The sequence below is a fragment of the Lactuca sativa genome, chromosome 9 (assembly GCF_002870075.4).
Source record: "Lactuca sativa cultivar Salinas chromosome 9, Lsat_Salinas_v11, whole genome shotgun sequence".
Taxonomy (NCBI): domain Eukaryota; kingdom Viridiplantae; phylum Streptophyta; class Magnoliopsida; order Asterales; family Asteraceae; genus Lactuca; species Lactuca sativa.
Genome location: NC_056631.2, coordinates 213,466,619 through 213,483,419, shown reverse-complemented (window position 1 = coordinate 213,483,419; position 16,801 = coordinate 213,466,619). Strand labels below are relative to the sequence as shown.

Here is a 16,801-nt window from a genome sequence, read left to right as displayed (position 1 = left end):
GGTCCGATGCAGTTAGTTCCGGATTTCGGTCCGATGCAGGAGGCAAGGCCTCAGTAGTTTCGGACTTCAGTCCGATGCAGAGGGCAAGGCCCTGGTTAGTTCCGGACTTCGGTCCGATGCAGTTTCTGAACTTCGGTCCGATGCAGAGGGTAAGGCCCTGGTTAGTTATGGACTTTGGTCCGATGCAGTTTCCGGACTTCGGTCCGATGCAGTGGGCAAGGCCCAGTAGTTGTTATATGTTTGTATGGTATGTGGTAATTTGGGGGAGCTCACTAAGCTTCGTGCTTACAGATTTAGTTTTGGTTTCAGGTGCTTCCGCAAGTAAAGGGAAGAGCTCGGGATGATGGCATGCACACACCACAGCTTCAGTTTTTGTCCTGGGAGTTGATTCGGTTTCTTCGATATGTTTTGATACAGTTGTGACCCAGTTTTTCTCACAGTATTTTATTATGGTTTTGAGATACGCTACGTATGATTTTATTATGTGATACTCAGTTTTATGATCTTTGTTATATTTAAAAATGAAATTTTCGGGTCGTATTTTTTGGATGTTTCAGGGAGAGTAGAAAAACTCAGGGATTTTCGAGAGCAAAAGAGAAGAAGAATAAGTGTTTCACACTTCAAAAATGCAAGCCTCATGCATCTCTTATATAGTCCATGCAAAGTAAGGTCTAACCATTAAAATTATCTAAAGTAATGGTAGTCTTTAGAAGCATAGGAGACAAAGCATGGAAGTTGAAAAGCAACCCCTATATTTTAATATTTTAGGCCATACCTCTTGAAAAGAGAATGATTCTTTATTTTTTATAAACTTGAAGTTTATAAAATATAAACTTTGTCTTTAGGTAAAAGAAAAAAGAATCTAACTAGTCTAAAATATTGTGCATGACTTATTAATTCATACCATATGAAATAATAACTAGTTATACTCTCTTACAATTATTATTTTCATAAAACAATAATTATTCCCTAATTAAAATACAAGAATCGATATTATTTATTAATAATCACATTAATAATAAATATATAAAATGTGTCAACTTGATAAATGTGTGACCCTATAGGATTATATATTATTACCAATATCACTCCATAATGATTCTTGGGCATATAGATTCAACAATCTCCCACTTGCACAAGATTCATTATAGACTGACATAGACAGTAGCTAACGTCTAGCAACGGGCTATTACCCCTAACAACATATGTAGGGTGTCATCTCATCAACAACCAATTCCAGGAGCTCTAAGCTACAATTGTTACTAAAGGTGTGGTATCAATTATTCCTTTGTCTCAAATATCATGTGGAACATGAGATATGGATTGTCATCAATCTCATTTACTGTTCAACTTTAACTAAGGCCTTAGATGTCTAGCTCTCAACGAATAAGAGGGACAAATCCCATCTCGACTACATATGCCCATCAATGTAGTTCATGTCATACCTAACGATGGACCTTATGACTGCCTTTTACGAAACAATATTAAACCATGTTAAAGCACAACAATTCCTACACTTTTAAGTCCAAAATATGTATCTCAGATCTAAGAATACAAAGATACAACCTTGATCAAAACATCACTCTTGACTACGATCCATAAAGTGGTTTTGATGCGTGTCAAGTCCAATACTTATTCTCCTAATCAAGTATCTATGAAGTTGGTAGCAACTCTTGCTATTTTCATCTCCATGAGAATCCACCAATCCATTCATATTAGTCTTACTTCATAGATGTTTCCACAACTATGAACGACTATGGACATTTAGAATAACCTAGTTATTCAAGGATTTAAACATGCTAATATAGAACACAACAATTATTCAATGAATAACTCATATCCAATATCTCAACTTATTACAGTATGTGTTGTTTTTATTGTTCCAATATCCATATACTAAATTTCAATAAAATACATCTACTTATATCAACAATGCCCTATAGCACCAGCTTGACTTTCATGCTTTAGCTAATTTAGAGGCTTTGTTAAGTAGATTTGACAAACTTGATTTGCTTAAACTTTGTGAATACGATCATTTTCGGTTTTATATATAACTCAGGTATAAAGAAAAACTATTGAGAATGAATTAGATGCTTACATATGACTTAGATACCAACACTTGCGTAAAGGGATTACTTATAGTCACAATGAACTATACATTAAGCATATTTACATGGTTCTTCAAACCACAATGTACTTTAACTCTGATGTGTAACTGTAATTAAAATTTACATGGAACCACTATCCATGTAACTACCTCTTCATTCATAATGAGGACACGCCCGATCGTGATTGAGAGTCATCTCAATCTATTTGAAAATTTAGCACATGTGTAACAATTTTAAACATAGCTTTCTTTCAAATATTTCGCATATTAGGATTATTTCTCTAGTTTTTGCAAGTACTTTAGAATGTTCCTATAAGTCACACAATGACTTGTTCTCGGATTATACTGGTATCATTCGGCATGCTCTAAGCATACGACTTATGTGGTCTTCATGCATAACCATGACACATAGGATTAATCCAATTGCATCAACATATGGAATACAATCATATTATCTAGTTCAAAAACATTTGCACTAGGACTTTGCTCAAAATCATGTCATGTGGTTTTTGACAAGATAACTCTCTCAGAGTCCTATATTGTAACGACGTAAATTTTCAAACAATTTTTCTCATTTAAAGCATAATATAACTCATTTAATAATTCTCAAAATCACATATGTCTCAAATGTCAACAACTAAAACACAAATCCCATAATCATAAAAACAATCTTTCACCAGTGTGTACAATCATGTTGGTGCCTTGCCGTGATCCTCGGAACTACCTGAAACACATAACACATAACACGGTAAGCATAAAGCTTAGTGAGTTCCCCAAAATACCACATATCACACATTAGCCACTCAAGGCTATAACTCTATAGGACCCTCTGGTCAATGTGTCTTAGTGGGACCCTCCAGTCCCACAACTCAGGTGGACCCTCTAGTCCTTCAACTCAGCAACTCAATATAGTACACAGTAAACATATCACAAAACAAATAACAGGATATCTCAATACATAGCACATGCACATAACACCCTATGGTCATACATAAGTTACCACTCAAGGTAAGTATAGTTAGAAGACTCACCTCGTAAGCTAGCGAATGAAAATATCGTACTCTGGATCTCGAACTCTACCCACCGGTCTAGCCTCCACCTAACACATAATAATTATCCCTAATTAATATTGGTCCTCAAGAAGCTAGACTAACCCTTCTACAACTCACAGAAGGGTAAAAGACCATTTTACCCCTCCATAGTCTTAATAGTCCTCAATTTTGACCAAACCCTAAAAGTCAACAAAAGACAACGATAGGGATTACGCTGCGTGTACCACCTCCCTACGTTGGGCGTACTCGGCTACTATACATAAATCGGGGATGCTCGACCCCTACGTTGCGCGTACTGGGGTTACGCCCAACGTATGCCCCAGTTTCACACTCCTCATGATTTTGGTCTTAATTAGTTAAGACATGGGCTCATATCTCAGATCTGGTCACCCTAATGTCTCTTAATCCATAAAGTCAGTGGCTTTAAGCATTTGCATTGCTGAAAAGGTCACCAACACTCAAAACACACAATCCCTTTCCTTAAGAAGCTCACAACTCATGCATGGCTCACTCCTAACGTCCAAGATTGGATTTTTATGACTCTATGTCACAATATACATTGAAAAGGGGTAGATCAAGGTCTCTGGAGCTCATTTACTCATAAAGTCTCCACCTTTTGGGACTAACACCCTAAATACACCAAATGAATGAACCAAAGCAAAGGATAAGAAAGCTCGAAGCTTTATACCTTTTTAGGAAGCCTTTCACGCAGCTAAGCTCAAATCCAACCTCCTGGGCTCTCACTCTTTCTCCTCCAAGCTTTTTTTCCACCTCAAGATCACAAAGATATACTCGCAAGCTCCTAAATGCACTCTCCAACTATAAGGACGAAGATTTAGGGTTTAGAGGATTTGGTGTCTGGGAATGGTGACTTAGACCTACTTCTACTGGAAGGTAACTCACCTCGTAAAATTGTGTGTCGAATCTTGCGGAAAGTAGTCTTTAACAGTTGCTCCGATGACTCCCGGCTATCATAATTACATTAACACTCAATCAGAGTCTATAACACCACTTAGGGTAAAATAACCATTTTACCCCTTGGTCCAATTGGAACATTCATAAGACCCAATTCTAACTTATTAAACCCAACCCTCCTATGGCCCAACAAAGACTCCCTAAGGGCCCACTAATTGCCCTATTTCTAAATTGGGCCTTATCCCCCAAATGGGACCAAAGAGTTCCAAGTCCAAATATAATAATTCCCTCTAGTTCCAGATTCCCAGGTCCAAAATTATACTTCACAGTAGGTCACAGGGCCCAATAGTCTAGGCCTATTCCCTTAAGGCCCAAAAGCCCAATATATCCACTCTGCATGCGTACGTGCGACATACCTGGCATGTACGCCCAACATATGATGTCCTTGACCAAAACGGGGAGTTGACCCAGTACGCGCGGTGTACCAGGGAGTACGCCCATCATACTGGGCAGCTTCCTTGGGACTTCATTTATGACTTAATCCAATAAGTCCTTTCATCCAAACTGTAGATACATGTCCTTTAAGACCTCCTAAACCATAAAGTGACAAAATTTATGTTCATGCATGCATGGGTGGGGTCAAAAAATGATTTTGGTCCATTTAACAATCTTTAAGACCAACCAGCACTTGCATGGTTGTGGCTTAATCATCAAGGTCCGATTTTTGTGACCATAAGTGCTTCTAAGAGTCCAAAAGGACAACTCTTATGCTCTGAAACTATCAATAGTCAAGAATCCTCAATAATGGAGTCTAAAAGTGACCTTAAACACCCCCATAAACAAATCTAAGCATACAATGGCCAAGTATGGAACTTGATACCTCAAAAGAGTCATAAGTGATGCCAATCTCCTGGATCTACAAGCTCTTGGTGGATCCTTGCTTATTTTTCAAGCTCCTTTCTTCCCTTTCTCACTAACACAACACACAAACACTCTTAAATGGCTTCCAAATCACAAGGGACACTCAAATATGAGCTAGGGTTTTCGTGGTGGTTGTCTATGGGTGAATGGAGACTAAGCAAACAGGGGTAATGTTCTTTATATAGGGAGACTACCCTAAATTTTAGGGTTTAAGGATCTGCACACGTACGCTGTGCGTACTCCTGGTACATTGGACGTACGTGTATGGCTTCCGCGGTCCATTCTCATGAGTACGCTAAGCGTACATGGCAATGTACGTCGCGCGTACGATGTTTCCTCAACCCACTTGTAAGGGCCCAAAGGTTAAGCCCAAACTAAACAATTAGGATAACAATATTAAATACCTGGAAATTCCCGGATGTTACAGTGAGCCTTGATTCCGGATCAGTCACATACACAAGGTGTACAAGCCAGGTACGTCGAGCGTACGCTAATCAGTGGGCCGATGAAGTTTGTGGGCTTTGATTATTTGGGCTTTGTTTTGATTGGGCTTGGACCCTAACCTTTTTTAGTATTAGATCATTTATGGACTTTGGGCTAGTGTTTGGCATTGGGCCTTCTTGGATTGAGCCCATAATGGGCTTTGGGTGCCATTTAGGATTTTGGGCCATATATGACTTTTGGAGCTTTTGGGTCGGGCCTTGGTTATTGGTCCTAGTGAGGAGTAGGTAAAATGGTCTTGTACCTTGGGATTTAGACAAATGAATAAGATTCAAAGTTATGGTTTGTGGCCCAATTATTAAGTGGGCTTTATTTGATTGATTAGCGCATGGACTTTCTAGATCAACAGTCCGAATATTTATCTGATTTTCAGCAGTTTGAGGTGAGCCACCTCACTGTGCTTGGCGGGTCAAGGCACCAATGCCGATCTACGATTTACTATGATTAGGATGCTAGTTGTCTGTGTCACTCTTGCATGTACGACATGTGATATGTATACCGGGCGGGGTCCGATGTCAGGCGGGGCTTGATGAGTGTACTGTATGCTAATTATCTTAGTGATTTTTGCATGTGTTTTATGTGTATTTATGAATGTCGGGCGGGATCTGATGAATGTGATGAGGCGGGGTTCATCTCATGTTTTTGACAGATTTGTTCCGAGCGGGGCTCGATGTCAGGCAGGACCTGATGTCGGGCGGGGCTGATGGGTTTTGGGCATGGCCCATTGTATGATTTATATGTATGGTAGAAGGTATCTTGGGGAAATCATTAAGCTTCGTGCTTACAATTTTCAGTTTATGTTTCAGGTACTTCCGGATCGAAGGGGAAAGGTTTGGGATGATCACATCGCACACACCATGTTGTTCCACACTCTGTTGATTTGATGTATTTAGATGATTATTGGGATTTACGGGAACAAATATTTATTGAATGGAAAGAATGAAACTTGTACCAACTTATCGCCAACCGTGCTTCCTACCAACTCCGCCTATTTCTTTTATGATTTTATGAATACGTTTTGGATGATGATTTTATTATTATAAAAATAAAATTTTTGGTATTAAATTTTGGGACGTTATATATATATATATATATATATATATATATATATATATATATGGCTTAGGTATTTTGTTTTTACTAACTATTGTGTACCAGAATGCACAAATCTGGACCACCGAACGGAATAGAATCAAATGTCATGATTTGAGGGTCTACGATATTAGAATATGGTAACATGTACCATATAATTACACAAATTTCAGTATAAGGGCATTTTAGTCAATTGAGACAAATTTAAAAAAGGAAAAAGGAAAAAATCGAGATTTATGGGATAATTAATGATTTTGACGTGGGACAGCGAGCCAAGATCCGATTCGTCAATCGGCGAATCCATGTCGCGTAACCTGGCAAAGGGGAAAGAGACGATGGCAACGCACCTCATACAAGAGGGGGGGGAGTCCGAACAGCCTTGTACGTACGCCGCTGCTTCCTAAGCATACTGATAAAGAATTAGCAGAGTCGTCTCCCTCCTCCTAAAAGAGAGAAGCGGGCTAACCCAAGAGAGAGACCAGCCATAATTGCTCTTAAGGTTAGTTAATGGCTTTCAAGGGCTGAGGGACATTAGCCACTCTCCTGCTCGTACCTCGCTAACAACCGTCAACAACCAGTGTTGCAACAACTCCTAAATCAATAGAGACGCCTGATTGTGAGTCTCATAGCCATACGAGAGCTTGGAATTACACCCTAGAAGGAGTTAGTCAAAGCCTTCCTTTCGCCCTCGCTTTCCTTCATCTCATGCATCTGGGGAAGGAAGCGAAGCTGTTTAAGTAAGAGTTAGCGCCTATGGAAAAGAGATTTTAATCGCTTTGTGGTCGGCTTTCTTTGTCGGACGTTTTATAGGAACGGACAGCTGCCCCATAATTTCCACCGTCATCGCTTTATTATTACTTTTGGTCACTTTAATACTGGTTTATATAATTTGAGTTTCCAAAGGGAAGAAGAGTTCTTTTCTTTTCTTCGTCATTCTCATTCTAATTTACGTATTCTGTACTTTTGCTAGATATTTGTGTTTTTCTCTGCTGGCAGGAATGACAAGCGCTTGCATTTGGCAAGTATCTTCCGAAAGTGGAAATGAAAGTAGTCTTCCGGCTTTGGAGTCTTCCTCGAGCAGTGAATCATTGGCTACGTTTAGAGCCGAAATAGCGGCCGATAACGAAGCTGAGATTTATGCTACATCGAATTTTGGAGATATCCCGTAATGTCCTTTTTGTACCTAGATAAGGACGACCTCGAGAGAGCAGACGACCAGTAGAGTAGGTGCTCCATCTCGTTCCTGCTGCGTAGGTCTAAGGTAATTCACAGTGCTAGCAGATCAGAAGGAAGTGGGCCCTCACTCTTCTCTAATCTAATAGGGGCAGTGCTACCTATAGAACGGGAATGTTCATCCTCTCTTAAAGTCCGTTATGGATTTCAAGTCGGGAATAGACTTTCCTTTGTTCCGCCGACTACATTGATTGGATACCGCTGGGCCTGCCTACGCATAAAGTCCTTATTTTCTTCCAAAAAGTGGATTCAAAATTAAAGTAAGGAGTGGGAAATATGAAAATAAGAGCTTCTGTTCGTAAAATTTGTGAAAAATGTCGACTAATCCGTCGTCGGGGACGAATTAGAGTAATTTTAAATGATTTTTTTCAAATTAATTCAATTTCAAACGTAATTTGTAAGTATAAACCGATTGTATTCTATCAGAATGTCATTTTGTTAGAATTATAATCTGTAATTCTGTCAGAATGGTATACAACTATGAACATAATATTATAAACACATATTATCAAGACGAATAAATTTTAATGAATACAACTTTTATATAGGGATAATGTCATAAAAACCATTAAGTTTTTCAGGAATTTGCGGTTTTATCCTTTGGAAGAATTTTAGTTCATTAATACCGCAAATTTGCAATTTTTTTTTCGGTTTTACCCTTTTAAGGGGTTCAGCCGGTCACCTGGCTTCCTTTATAAAACTAACAAGCAAAATGAAGTAAAGAGGTTTCGAACCCATAACCTGCAGCTTATAAAGCAAGAATGCTACCACTAAGCTGCATCACATTCATTTTCCATATTCTGAAAAACTAATATATATTTATATTACTTAAATAATAATAATAATAATAATAATAATAATAATAATTATTATTATTATTATTATTATTATTATTATTGGCGTTTTTTTATTAGTGTATATTTTTTTAATTACATTTTCAAAGGTATAATTATATTTATAAAGATATAAAATACGTTTTTAAAGATTAAAAAAACATTTACAAGGTATATATATTTTTGAAAGAGTATGTAGATCTTTAAAAACATATTTTTACATCGAAATCGTATTTATAGACTTAAAAACATACATTTTTTTAAAGCGTATTCATATTTTTCAATATATAAATATATGTTTATATATGTTTACGATTTTGAAAGTATATAATATATAGGTACATATCTTTTAAACTTCCAAAAACGTAAAAATACATTTTTGGTGTTAATGTGGATTTTTTTTTTCTATTTTCTGTATAAATATATTTTTTTTATTATTATTAATACAAATACGTATTATTAGTAATTTTAAAAAAGAAATACAATTTGAAAGGCATTTATATATTAAAAAAATCATTTTAAGTCTTCAAATACATATTTCAATCATAAAACTACGTTTTTAAAGGCATACATACATTTTTAAGTGTATAAATACTTTTACAAAAATGTATTTTAACCTTTAAAGCATATTTTTTTTATATTTATAAATATATTTATACCTTTAGAATTGTAATTTAAAAACATAATTTAAAATGTATCTATATATTTTATATCTTTAAAAACGTATTTTGTACCTTTATAAATATAATTATACCTTTAAATTGTAATTAAAGATATATGTATACATTTATAAAAAAAAAGCAAATAATAATAATAATAATAAAGCAAATTTTGATACATATATACACTTATTATTATTATACAATATATATTAGTTTTTCGAATAATAGAACATCAAAGCGATTCAACTTGGTGGTAGCGTCTTTGCTTTATGAGCTGGATGTGGTGGTTCGAAACCCCTTTACTCCATTTTGCTTGTAAGTTTTATAGAGGAGTAAAGCCATAGACAACCACGTCATCGACTACGCCCACATGGCTGACAAGTCAGCAGAAACCGTCCACTTAGCACACGCGTGGCACGCCACGTGTACGGGTGACCGGCTGAACCCCTTAAAAGGGTAAAACCGAAAAAAATTGCAAGTTTGCGGTATTAACGAACTAAAATTCTTCCAAAGGGTAAAACCGCAAATTCCTGAAAAACTTAAGGGTTTTTATGACATTATCCCTTTTATATAAGACGAAGTTTAAAAGTTTAGAATAAGTAATTACATTCATTCTTAAAGAATACAACTATGAACATAAATTATATTCATTCATTATTAAAATATTCATTCTTAAAGAATACAACTATGAACATAAATTACATTCATTATTAAAATCTCTTGAAAAAAAAATATCGACATTCTTGAAAAAATTCTCATTCACTTTCTTGTTTCGTTTCTAAATATTACCCTTTTGGGCTAAAATTTTGTTAGACCACAAATAATTTTAAAACAAAAGTTGATATGAATAATAAAGTTTATGTTTTCAAACTTTGCCACTAAAGTTTTATTTTATATTTTGGTCGTAATGCATAGTTTTACAGTTTTACATTTTTAACCCAAAAATTTGTTATATTAAAACTTGGGCATAAATAATCTAAAATTTTAGCCATGAAGTTTTTTAGCTTAGAGGTTAGTTGCAAACTTTTCTTATTTTGGCATATTTGATCCGTAAACTTTCAAACGTTCATACTTTCTACCACTTGCTTTGTCGAATGCCACTTTCTATCCCCTATTTTTTAAAATATCACTTTTACCCATTTATTTTTGAACACTGATATTTTCATCTCTTACCTTTCGTATCTTCGCAGTTTGTAGGTTTAACATGCTTGGTTCCTACGTAAAAAATAAATTACAAAAATGGTCCTTGTAATTTACATAATAGGTCCTTGTGCATAATTATATTTATAGGAATGGTGTATATGTTAAAAAAATATATAGTTCTTAATAGCAAATTTTAAAAAGTGAGTTTTTATCCCCACGTAGAAAATGAATTACGAAAATGGTCCCTGTGAGTTTTTTTTTTTTCTTTTTCCAAAAGTCAGTCCTTGTTATTTTATAAGCAAAACATTGTATGCATCCCCAGTGAAGTGAAGCAGGGAGGGATATTTTCTAGTTAAAACAAAAGAGGAAACAATAACAACATACCTAAATTTAGATCATATCTTACTAGTAATATCCACTTATTTAGATCTTCATCAACCATTTAGGTAACACTAATCGACTATCGATTGTAACATCCATATTTTAGGCTGGAATTTTTGTCAAATTTTATTCAATTGGACCTTCATCAATCATCTTCTAATGTTAATCAGCCATCGATTTTAACACCTATATTTTTAGGCTAGAACTTTTGTCATTTTTAGTAAAATTGGATTTTTATTTTTTTTAAAGGAAACAAAGGTAAGTTATTAGATCAAACAGAAATTTAAGTTTGATGGACTAAACTTGCCAAATTTAGAAACATAGGTTTAATTTGGACCAATAATTTTAGACAAAATTACAAAAATGGTCACTATGGTTTGCCAAAAGTCACAGAGTCAGTCCCTGCTAATTTTTTTGACGAACATGGTCCCTGTGGTTTCCAAAACTTGCATCAATGGCCCTTTTTGCTGACGCCGTTACTGTTCATCCGTTAGTGTAAGGGTATTTTGGTCTTTTCAAGTAGCAGAGACTGAGTTTGTGACTATGGGTAAACCATAGGGACCATTTATGTATTTTTTTTCTATATTTTATGTTTATAAGTTTGTAACTTTTCCACCCATTTACTTTTTAAAATATCACTTTGAACCCTTCACTTTGAACTTTGAAAAATGTTACTTTCACCCCTCTATTTTCTAAATTTTCGTGTTTAACCCCGTATTATATATAATTTGTTTTTTATTAATAACTTTTGTTCGCTAACCTAAAAAAACTATTTTTACGTGTTTATTTTCATATATTTGTCGGTATAATTCAAGGTGATCAATGTTTCGACTATAATTTAAAACTTTCTTTCGTTATTTTTTTAAAGTTACACGTTTTTTTTTTTTTTTTTTTTTTTTTTTTTTTTTTTTAATAAAATTGTCGGTTTAAATTCGAGCTTATTTCTCGACGTAGTTTTTTTTATAACTTTATGTACGTTTCCTACGTATGAGACGGGTCATATATAATAACTTTCGTTTGTTAATTTTAAAAAATATATTATATTCGAGATTGTCGATGTTTTGATGTATTTTTTATACATTTTGTGCTTAATTTTATATACATTCATACTTATTATTCGGGTCATATATACTTTAATAACTTTCGTTTGTTAGCTTTAAAAAATGTAGTATATTCGAGTTTGTCTATGTTTCAACCTAACTTTTGTTTCATGTTTTTTACGTATCAATATAGATTCGAGTTCGTTTATATTTCGACGTAATTTTTTTTATGTTTCGTGCTTATTTTTATGTACGTGTTTTTTTCATTTATGTTTTTTTACGTCGAAATGCAACTTTTATGACTATAATCACCAAAATTCAACTTACAAAATTCAAGCTTATAATTACGCTTTTATCTATTATATGTGAACATACGTAGGAATATACATAAAATAAGCACCAAAATGTACAAAAAAAATTAAATCAAAACATAAAAAATAAAGAAAAAGAAAAACTCAAATTTATATCAGCACGTGCATAAAAATAAGTAACATTTTTTTAAGTTAACGAACGAAAGTTTAAATAATAAAAAGTATATAATATGTGACCCTAGTCATAAGTAGGAAACGTACAGAAAATAAACCACGAAAACGTTAAAAAAATATGTTTCGCAAAACGTTTTGGTGCTTATTTTATGTATGTTTCTACCTATAAGTTTGTTCTCATATAATAGATAAAAGCGTAATTATAAGCTTGAACTTTGTAAGTTGAATTTTGGTGATTATAGTCATAAAAGTTGCATTTCGACGTAACAAAACATGAATGAAAAAAACACGTACATAAAAATAAGCACGAAACATAAAAAAAATTAAGTCGAAATATAGACGAGCTTGAATCTATCTATATTGATACGTAAAAAACATGAAACAAAAGTTAAGTCTAAGCATAGACAAACTCGAATATACTACATTTTTTTAAGCTAACAAACAAAAGTTATTATATATGACCCGAATGATACGTAGGAATGTATATAAAATTAAGCACAAAATGTATAAAAAATACATGAAAACATCGACAATCTCGAATATAATATATTTTTTAAAATTAACAAACGAAAGTTATTATATATGACCCGTCTCATACGTAGGAAACGTACATAAAGTTATAAAAAAAAAACTACGTCGAGAAATAAGCTCGAATTTAAACCGACAATTTTATAAAAAAAAAACGTGTAACTTTAAAAAAATAACGAAAGAAAGTTCTAAATTATAGTCGAAACGTTGATCACCTTGAATTATACCGACAAATATATGAAAATAAACACATAAAAATAGTTTTTTTAGGTTAGTGAACAAAAGTTATTAATAAAAAACAAATTATATATAATACGGGGTTAAACACGAAAATTTAGAAAATAGAGGGGTGAAAGTAACATTTTTCAAAGTTCAAAGTGAAGGGTTCAAAGTGATATTTTAAAAAGTAAATGGGTGGAAAAGTCACAAATTCATAAACATAAAATATAAAAAAATACATAAATGGTCCCTATGGTTTACCCATAGTCACAAACCCAGTCCCTGCTACTTGAAAATACCAAAATACCCTTAAACTAACGGATGAACAATAACGGCGTCAGCAAAAAGGGCCATTGATGCAAGTTTTGGAAGCCACAGGGACCATGTTCGTCAAAAAAAAAATTAACAGGGACTGACTCTGTGACTTTTGGCAAACCATAAGGACCATTTTTGTAATTGTGTCATAATTTTATGAACTTAACATTCTAAGGTTATTTTGGGAAGTTAATGACTAGAAAGTGAATTAGAAGCTATAAAGAGAATTGAAGGGGAAAACTTAAAAGTGTAGCGGTCAAAGTGAATAAACAAAAACCTACCTTCACTATTCTCTTCATTTGGAAAAATGGTCTTGAGAGCTAGTGAGGAAGAATATGGCGATTTTTGAAGGCTTGAGAGAGAGAAGTGTAGCAAGTTCAATTATCTCTTGAAGAATTAGAATTCCAATCATCAAAGTAGTGCTTAGAATGTTTGAATCCCTAGTTGTGACTTCCATTTGTACGATCATTTTTGTTTAAATCTTGAATCAATTGTTTTTGTAACCCATCAAATTATATGGTCCTTTTTGCCAAAATGAAAACATAAATTTGAATAAATTACCAATAAAATATAGGACATAAGAGAATAGAGAATAATTCTACTCTATAAAATTGACATATTTATTTATTGACCCTTTTTGGGTTCTTTAATTACACAACTTTGCTATCATGAAAAAAAGAATTAATAAATTGGAAACATAATGAAAAGAGGAACTCATATTATTATTTTTTTATAAATAAAATTTAGCTAGAAAGTGTGCAGGGTTTAAACAACCAGAAAACATCCAACCCTTTTGCTTCATTCTGTGTTAAAAGAGGAGCAGCTTGATTTGTATTGACTTTGACTTCCTTCTTCACCTCCTTTATACTGATTTCTTCTAGTATCCCTCTCTCCTATATAATTTAAATTTGCATAATTGGTTTCAAGTATCCAAAAAAAAAAAAAAAAAAAAAAAAGTTTCATAAAAATGGAACATACCTTAGTTCTGAGACGGGATGCCTTAGGAGGTGGGGTGGGTTTGGGGGTCCCACGGTTAGCAGAAAAGCATTGAGGCGATGGAGGATTTGTTCGAATCTGCAACAATCTTTCCTCATCTTTGCCCCTTATGGTTTTCATATTTAATGCAATCGGGGTGTTCTCTAAATCACCATTCATCCTGCATAAACAAATTTAGTCCACATAAGAAGGGCAAGAATGACTTTTGCACAAAAAATCACGGAATTTACAACTTACTTTTTCCTAGTGAGCTTCTCCTTCACATTTTCTTCATGATTCTCTAACAATGGCTTCCTTTCAGTTTTACTTTCCTGCAAAACTCCCATTTCCTGTTTCTTTGAAGGCACCACACTCTTATTTACAATCTCTTTTTCACCATAATCTTTTGTTCTTGTTGCCAATCGCTTCAACTCGTTGCAAAACTCAGTGACCTGATTCAGTATATCTCTTCCAGCAAATAGATTTCGTGCAGACAATGTGTGTTTCAGAAGCCTTGGGGGTTGGGGTTCTTCTTTTAGTAAGAAATCGTTCTCGACATTGATCTTCTCTGAGCTTGATTTGATCATTTCTTTTATGGATTTGGGTTTGTGAATAGGAGGGGTTGAGAAATTGGGGTTCTGATTCTCACTATCTTGAATGCATTTTGTAGTTTTTGAGTCTTTGTTCAATGGGAAGCCCCTCTTCTTCAACGCTGCATCTCTATGAACAGAAATATAAATGTGATTTAGGGTTCATAAACCATGGATTCGATCGGAATTCATTGTTATAAACAGAGTTTGTATATTCATACCTGCGATTTCGATCACTAAATTCAGGGATCTCAGAAACGCTAACCGATCTAGGAAGCTACATGGAAAGATAAATGGAAGATCAGTTGGTTATCTAGACTATTAATACACATTTGATCAAATCAAACATAAGTAGATCTCGTGAAAAGGATTTGATTAAGAGTAAAATGAAACGGAAATCAAACAAGATCTGAGAATTAGAACCTTTGCTGAATTGGGGGTTCTTTGCCTGAAGAAATCTTCCACCGTCTTTGGATGATCACAATCTGTAAACCACAATCATGAACAATAACAACATAAATCAATAAAAACCGATGTAATTTTGACTTTTGAAGTTCGAATAACGTAGCAGTTACAGTTACAAGTTCACAGTCATCGTAAATTCTTAAACCTATCCCGAAAACTTTGACAATTACAAGTTACAGTAAAAAATCATCAAAAGTAATCGAATCGATTGCATATCAAAATTACTACAATCGAACTTAGCAAACAGTTTGATTGTATAACAATAACAAATCACCAGGAAACCTTCAAAATTGTAGTGCTTTCTAAGATCTCACACGAAAACATGTGATAATCATAAGTTGATATAACATTACCAAAAAAAAAATCTGAAAAAAAACAATCCATTGCATATGAAAATCACTAAACAGTTAGCATGTATAAGAACAAAAGAACAAAAAATCACCAGGGCGGCAGAACCAAGCTTCATCATCAACAGGAGGATCATGATTGGAGAAATCAATCCATTGAGGAGCGTTAATGTCTTCATAAAGTATGTCCTTTTCGAACTTCGAATCTTTCCAATCGATCACAGCTACATCCATTGATGGATTGGAGAGAGAAAGAGAGAAAGAAGAAGAAAATGCGGTTTGTGTGAGTGATCTGAGTAAAGAGAAAGAGAGACCTGAAACATTATGGAAAGGACGAGGGTTATGAGGGGATTTTTACGTTACTGTTTTTCGACCGTTGGAGACATTTTTTCTTATTTGTTCATCAATTTAGAGTAACTACAAAACAGCCCCTCTACTTCACTTTTATTTACAATTGTAGTCCACCGACACAAACTTCATCAATGCTTTGTTTAAAACTAAAATAGAAAAGACAAATTACACAAATAGCAACACACTTAGCCAATAACATGTCTTTATTTTACTTGTATGTATGGTTTTAGTATTCTTAATGCTTATGTGGAGGCCATACAATGTATCATGTGAATATAATTTTATATGAAATACAAATATTTAATGAAGACAACAAAGTGATAAACAATATCTATTTATATAACTTTATGTATGATCGACTCAAAAAGATTTGAGGCCCCTTACAAAAAAATAAAAATAAAAATGAGACCCTTAATATTAGTTTTTTTTTTTTTTTTTTTTTTTTTAATTTTTTAATTTTTTTTGTTTATTTTTTTATTTATTTATAAGTAGAAGAGGGTTTGGATATCATTTTCCAAAATTCTTTTTTTCCCAAAATCGTTTTCCCCATAATCAGTAGAAAGTAGAAATTGTTTTTCAGAAAAAAAAAAAATCAAACATCTTTTTCCAATAGATATTTTTTAAATTCATTTTTTAGATATCAGAA

General features: G+C 33.8%; 1 protein-coding gene across 1 annotated transcript; it reads right to left on the bottom strand.

Annotated features, from left to right (window-relative positions):
* Positions 1 to 14,015: 14,015 nt before the first annotated feature.
* LOC111899030 (uncharacterized) lies at positions 14,016 to 16,130 on the bottom strand. The gene is made up of 6 exons (XM_023894912.3): positions 15,900 to 16,130; positions 15,416 to 15,477; positions 15,214 to 15,269; positions 14,661 to 15,122; positions 14,406 to 14,583; positions 14,016 to 14,320 (listed from the first exon to the last, which is right to left on the bottom strand). Exons 1-6 carry the CDS (start codon positions 16,036 to 16,038, stop codon positions 14,171 to 14,173), a joined length of 1,047 nt encoding a protein of 348 aa, XP_023750680.1. The 5' UTR covers positions 16,039 to 16,130; the 3' UTR covers positions 14,016 to 14,170.
* Positions 16,131 to 16,801: the final 671 nt, after the last annotated feature.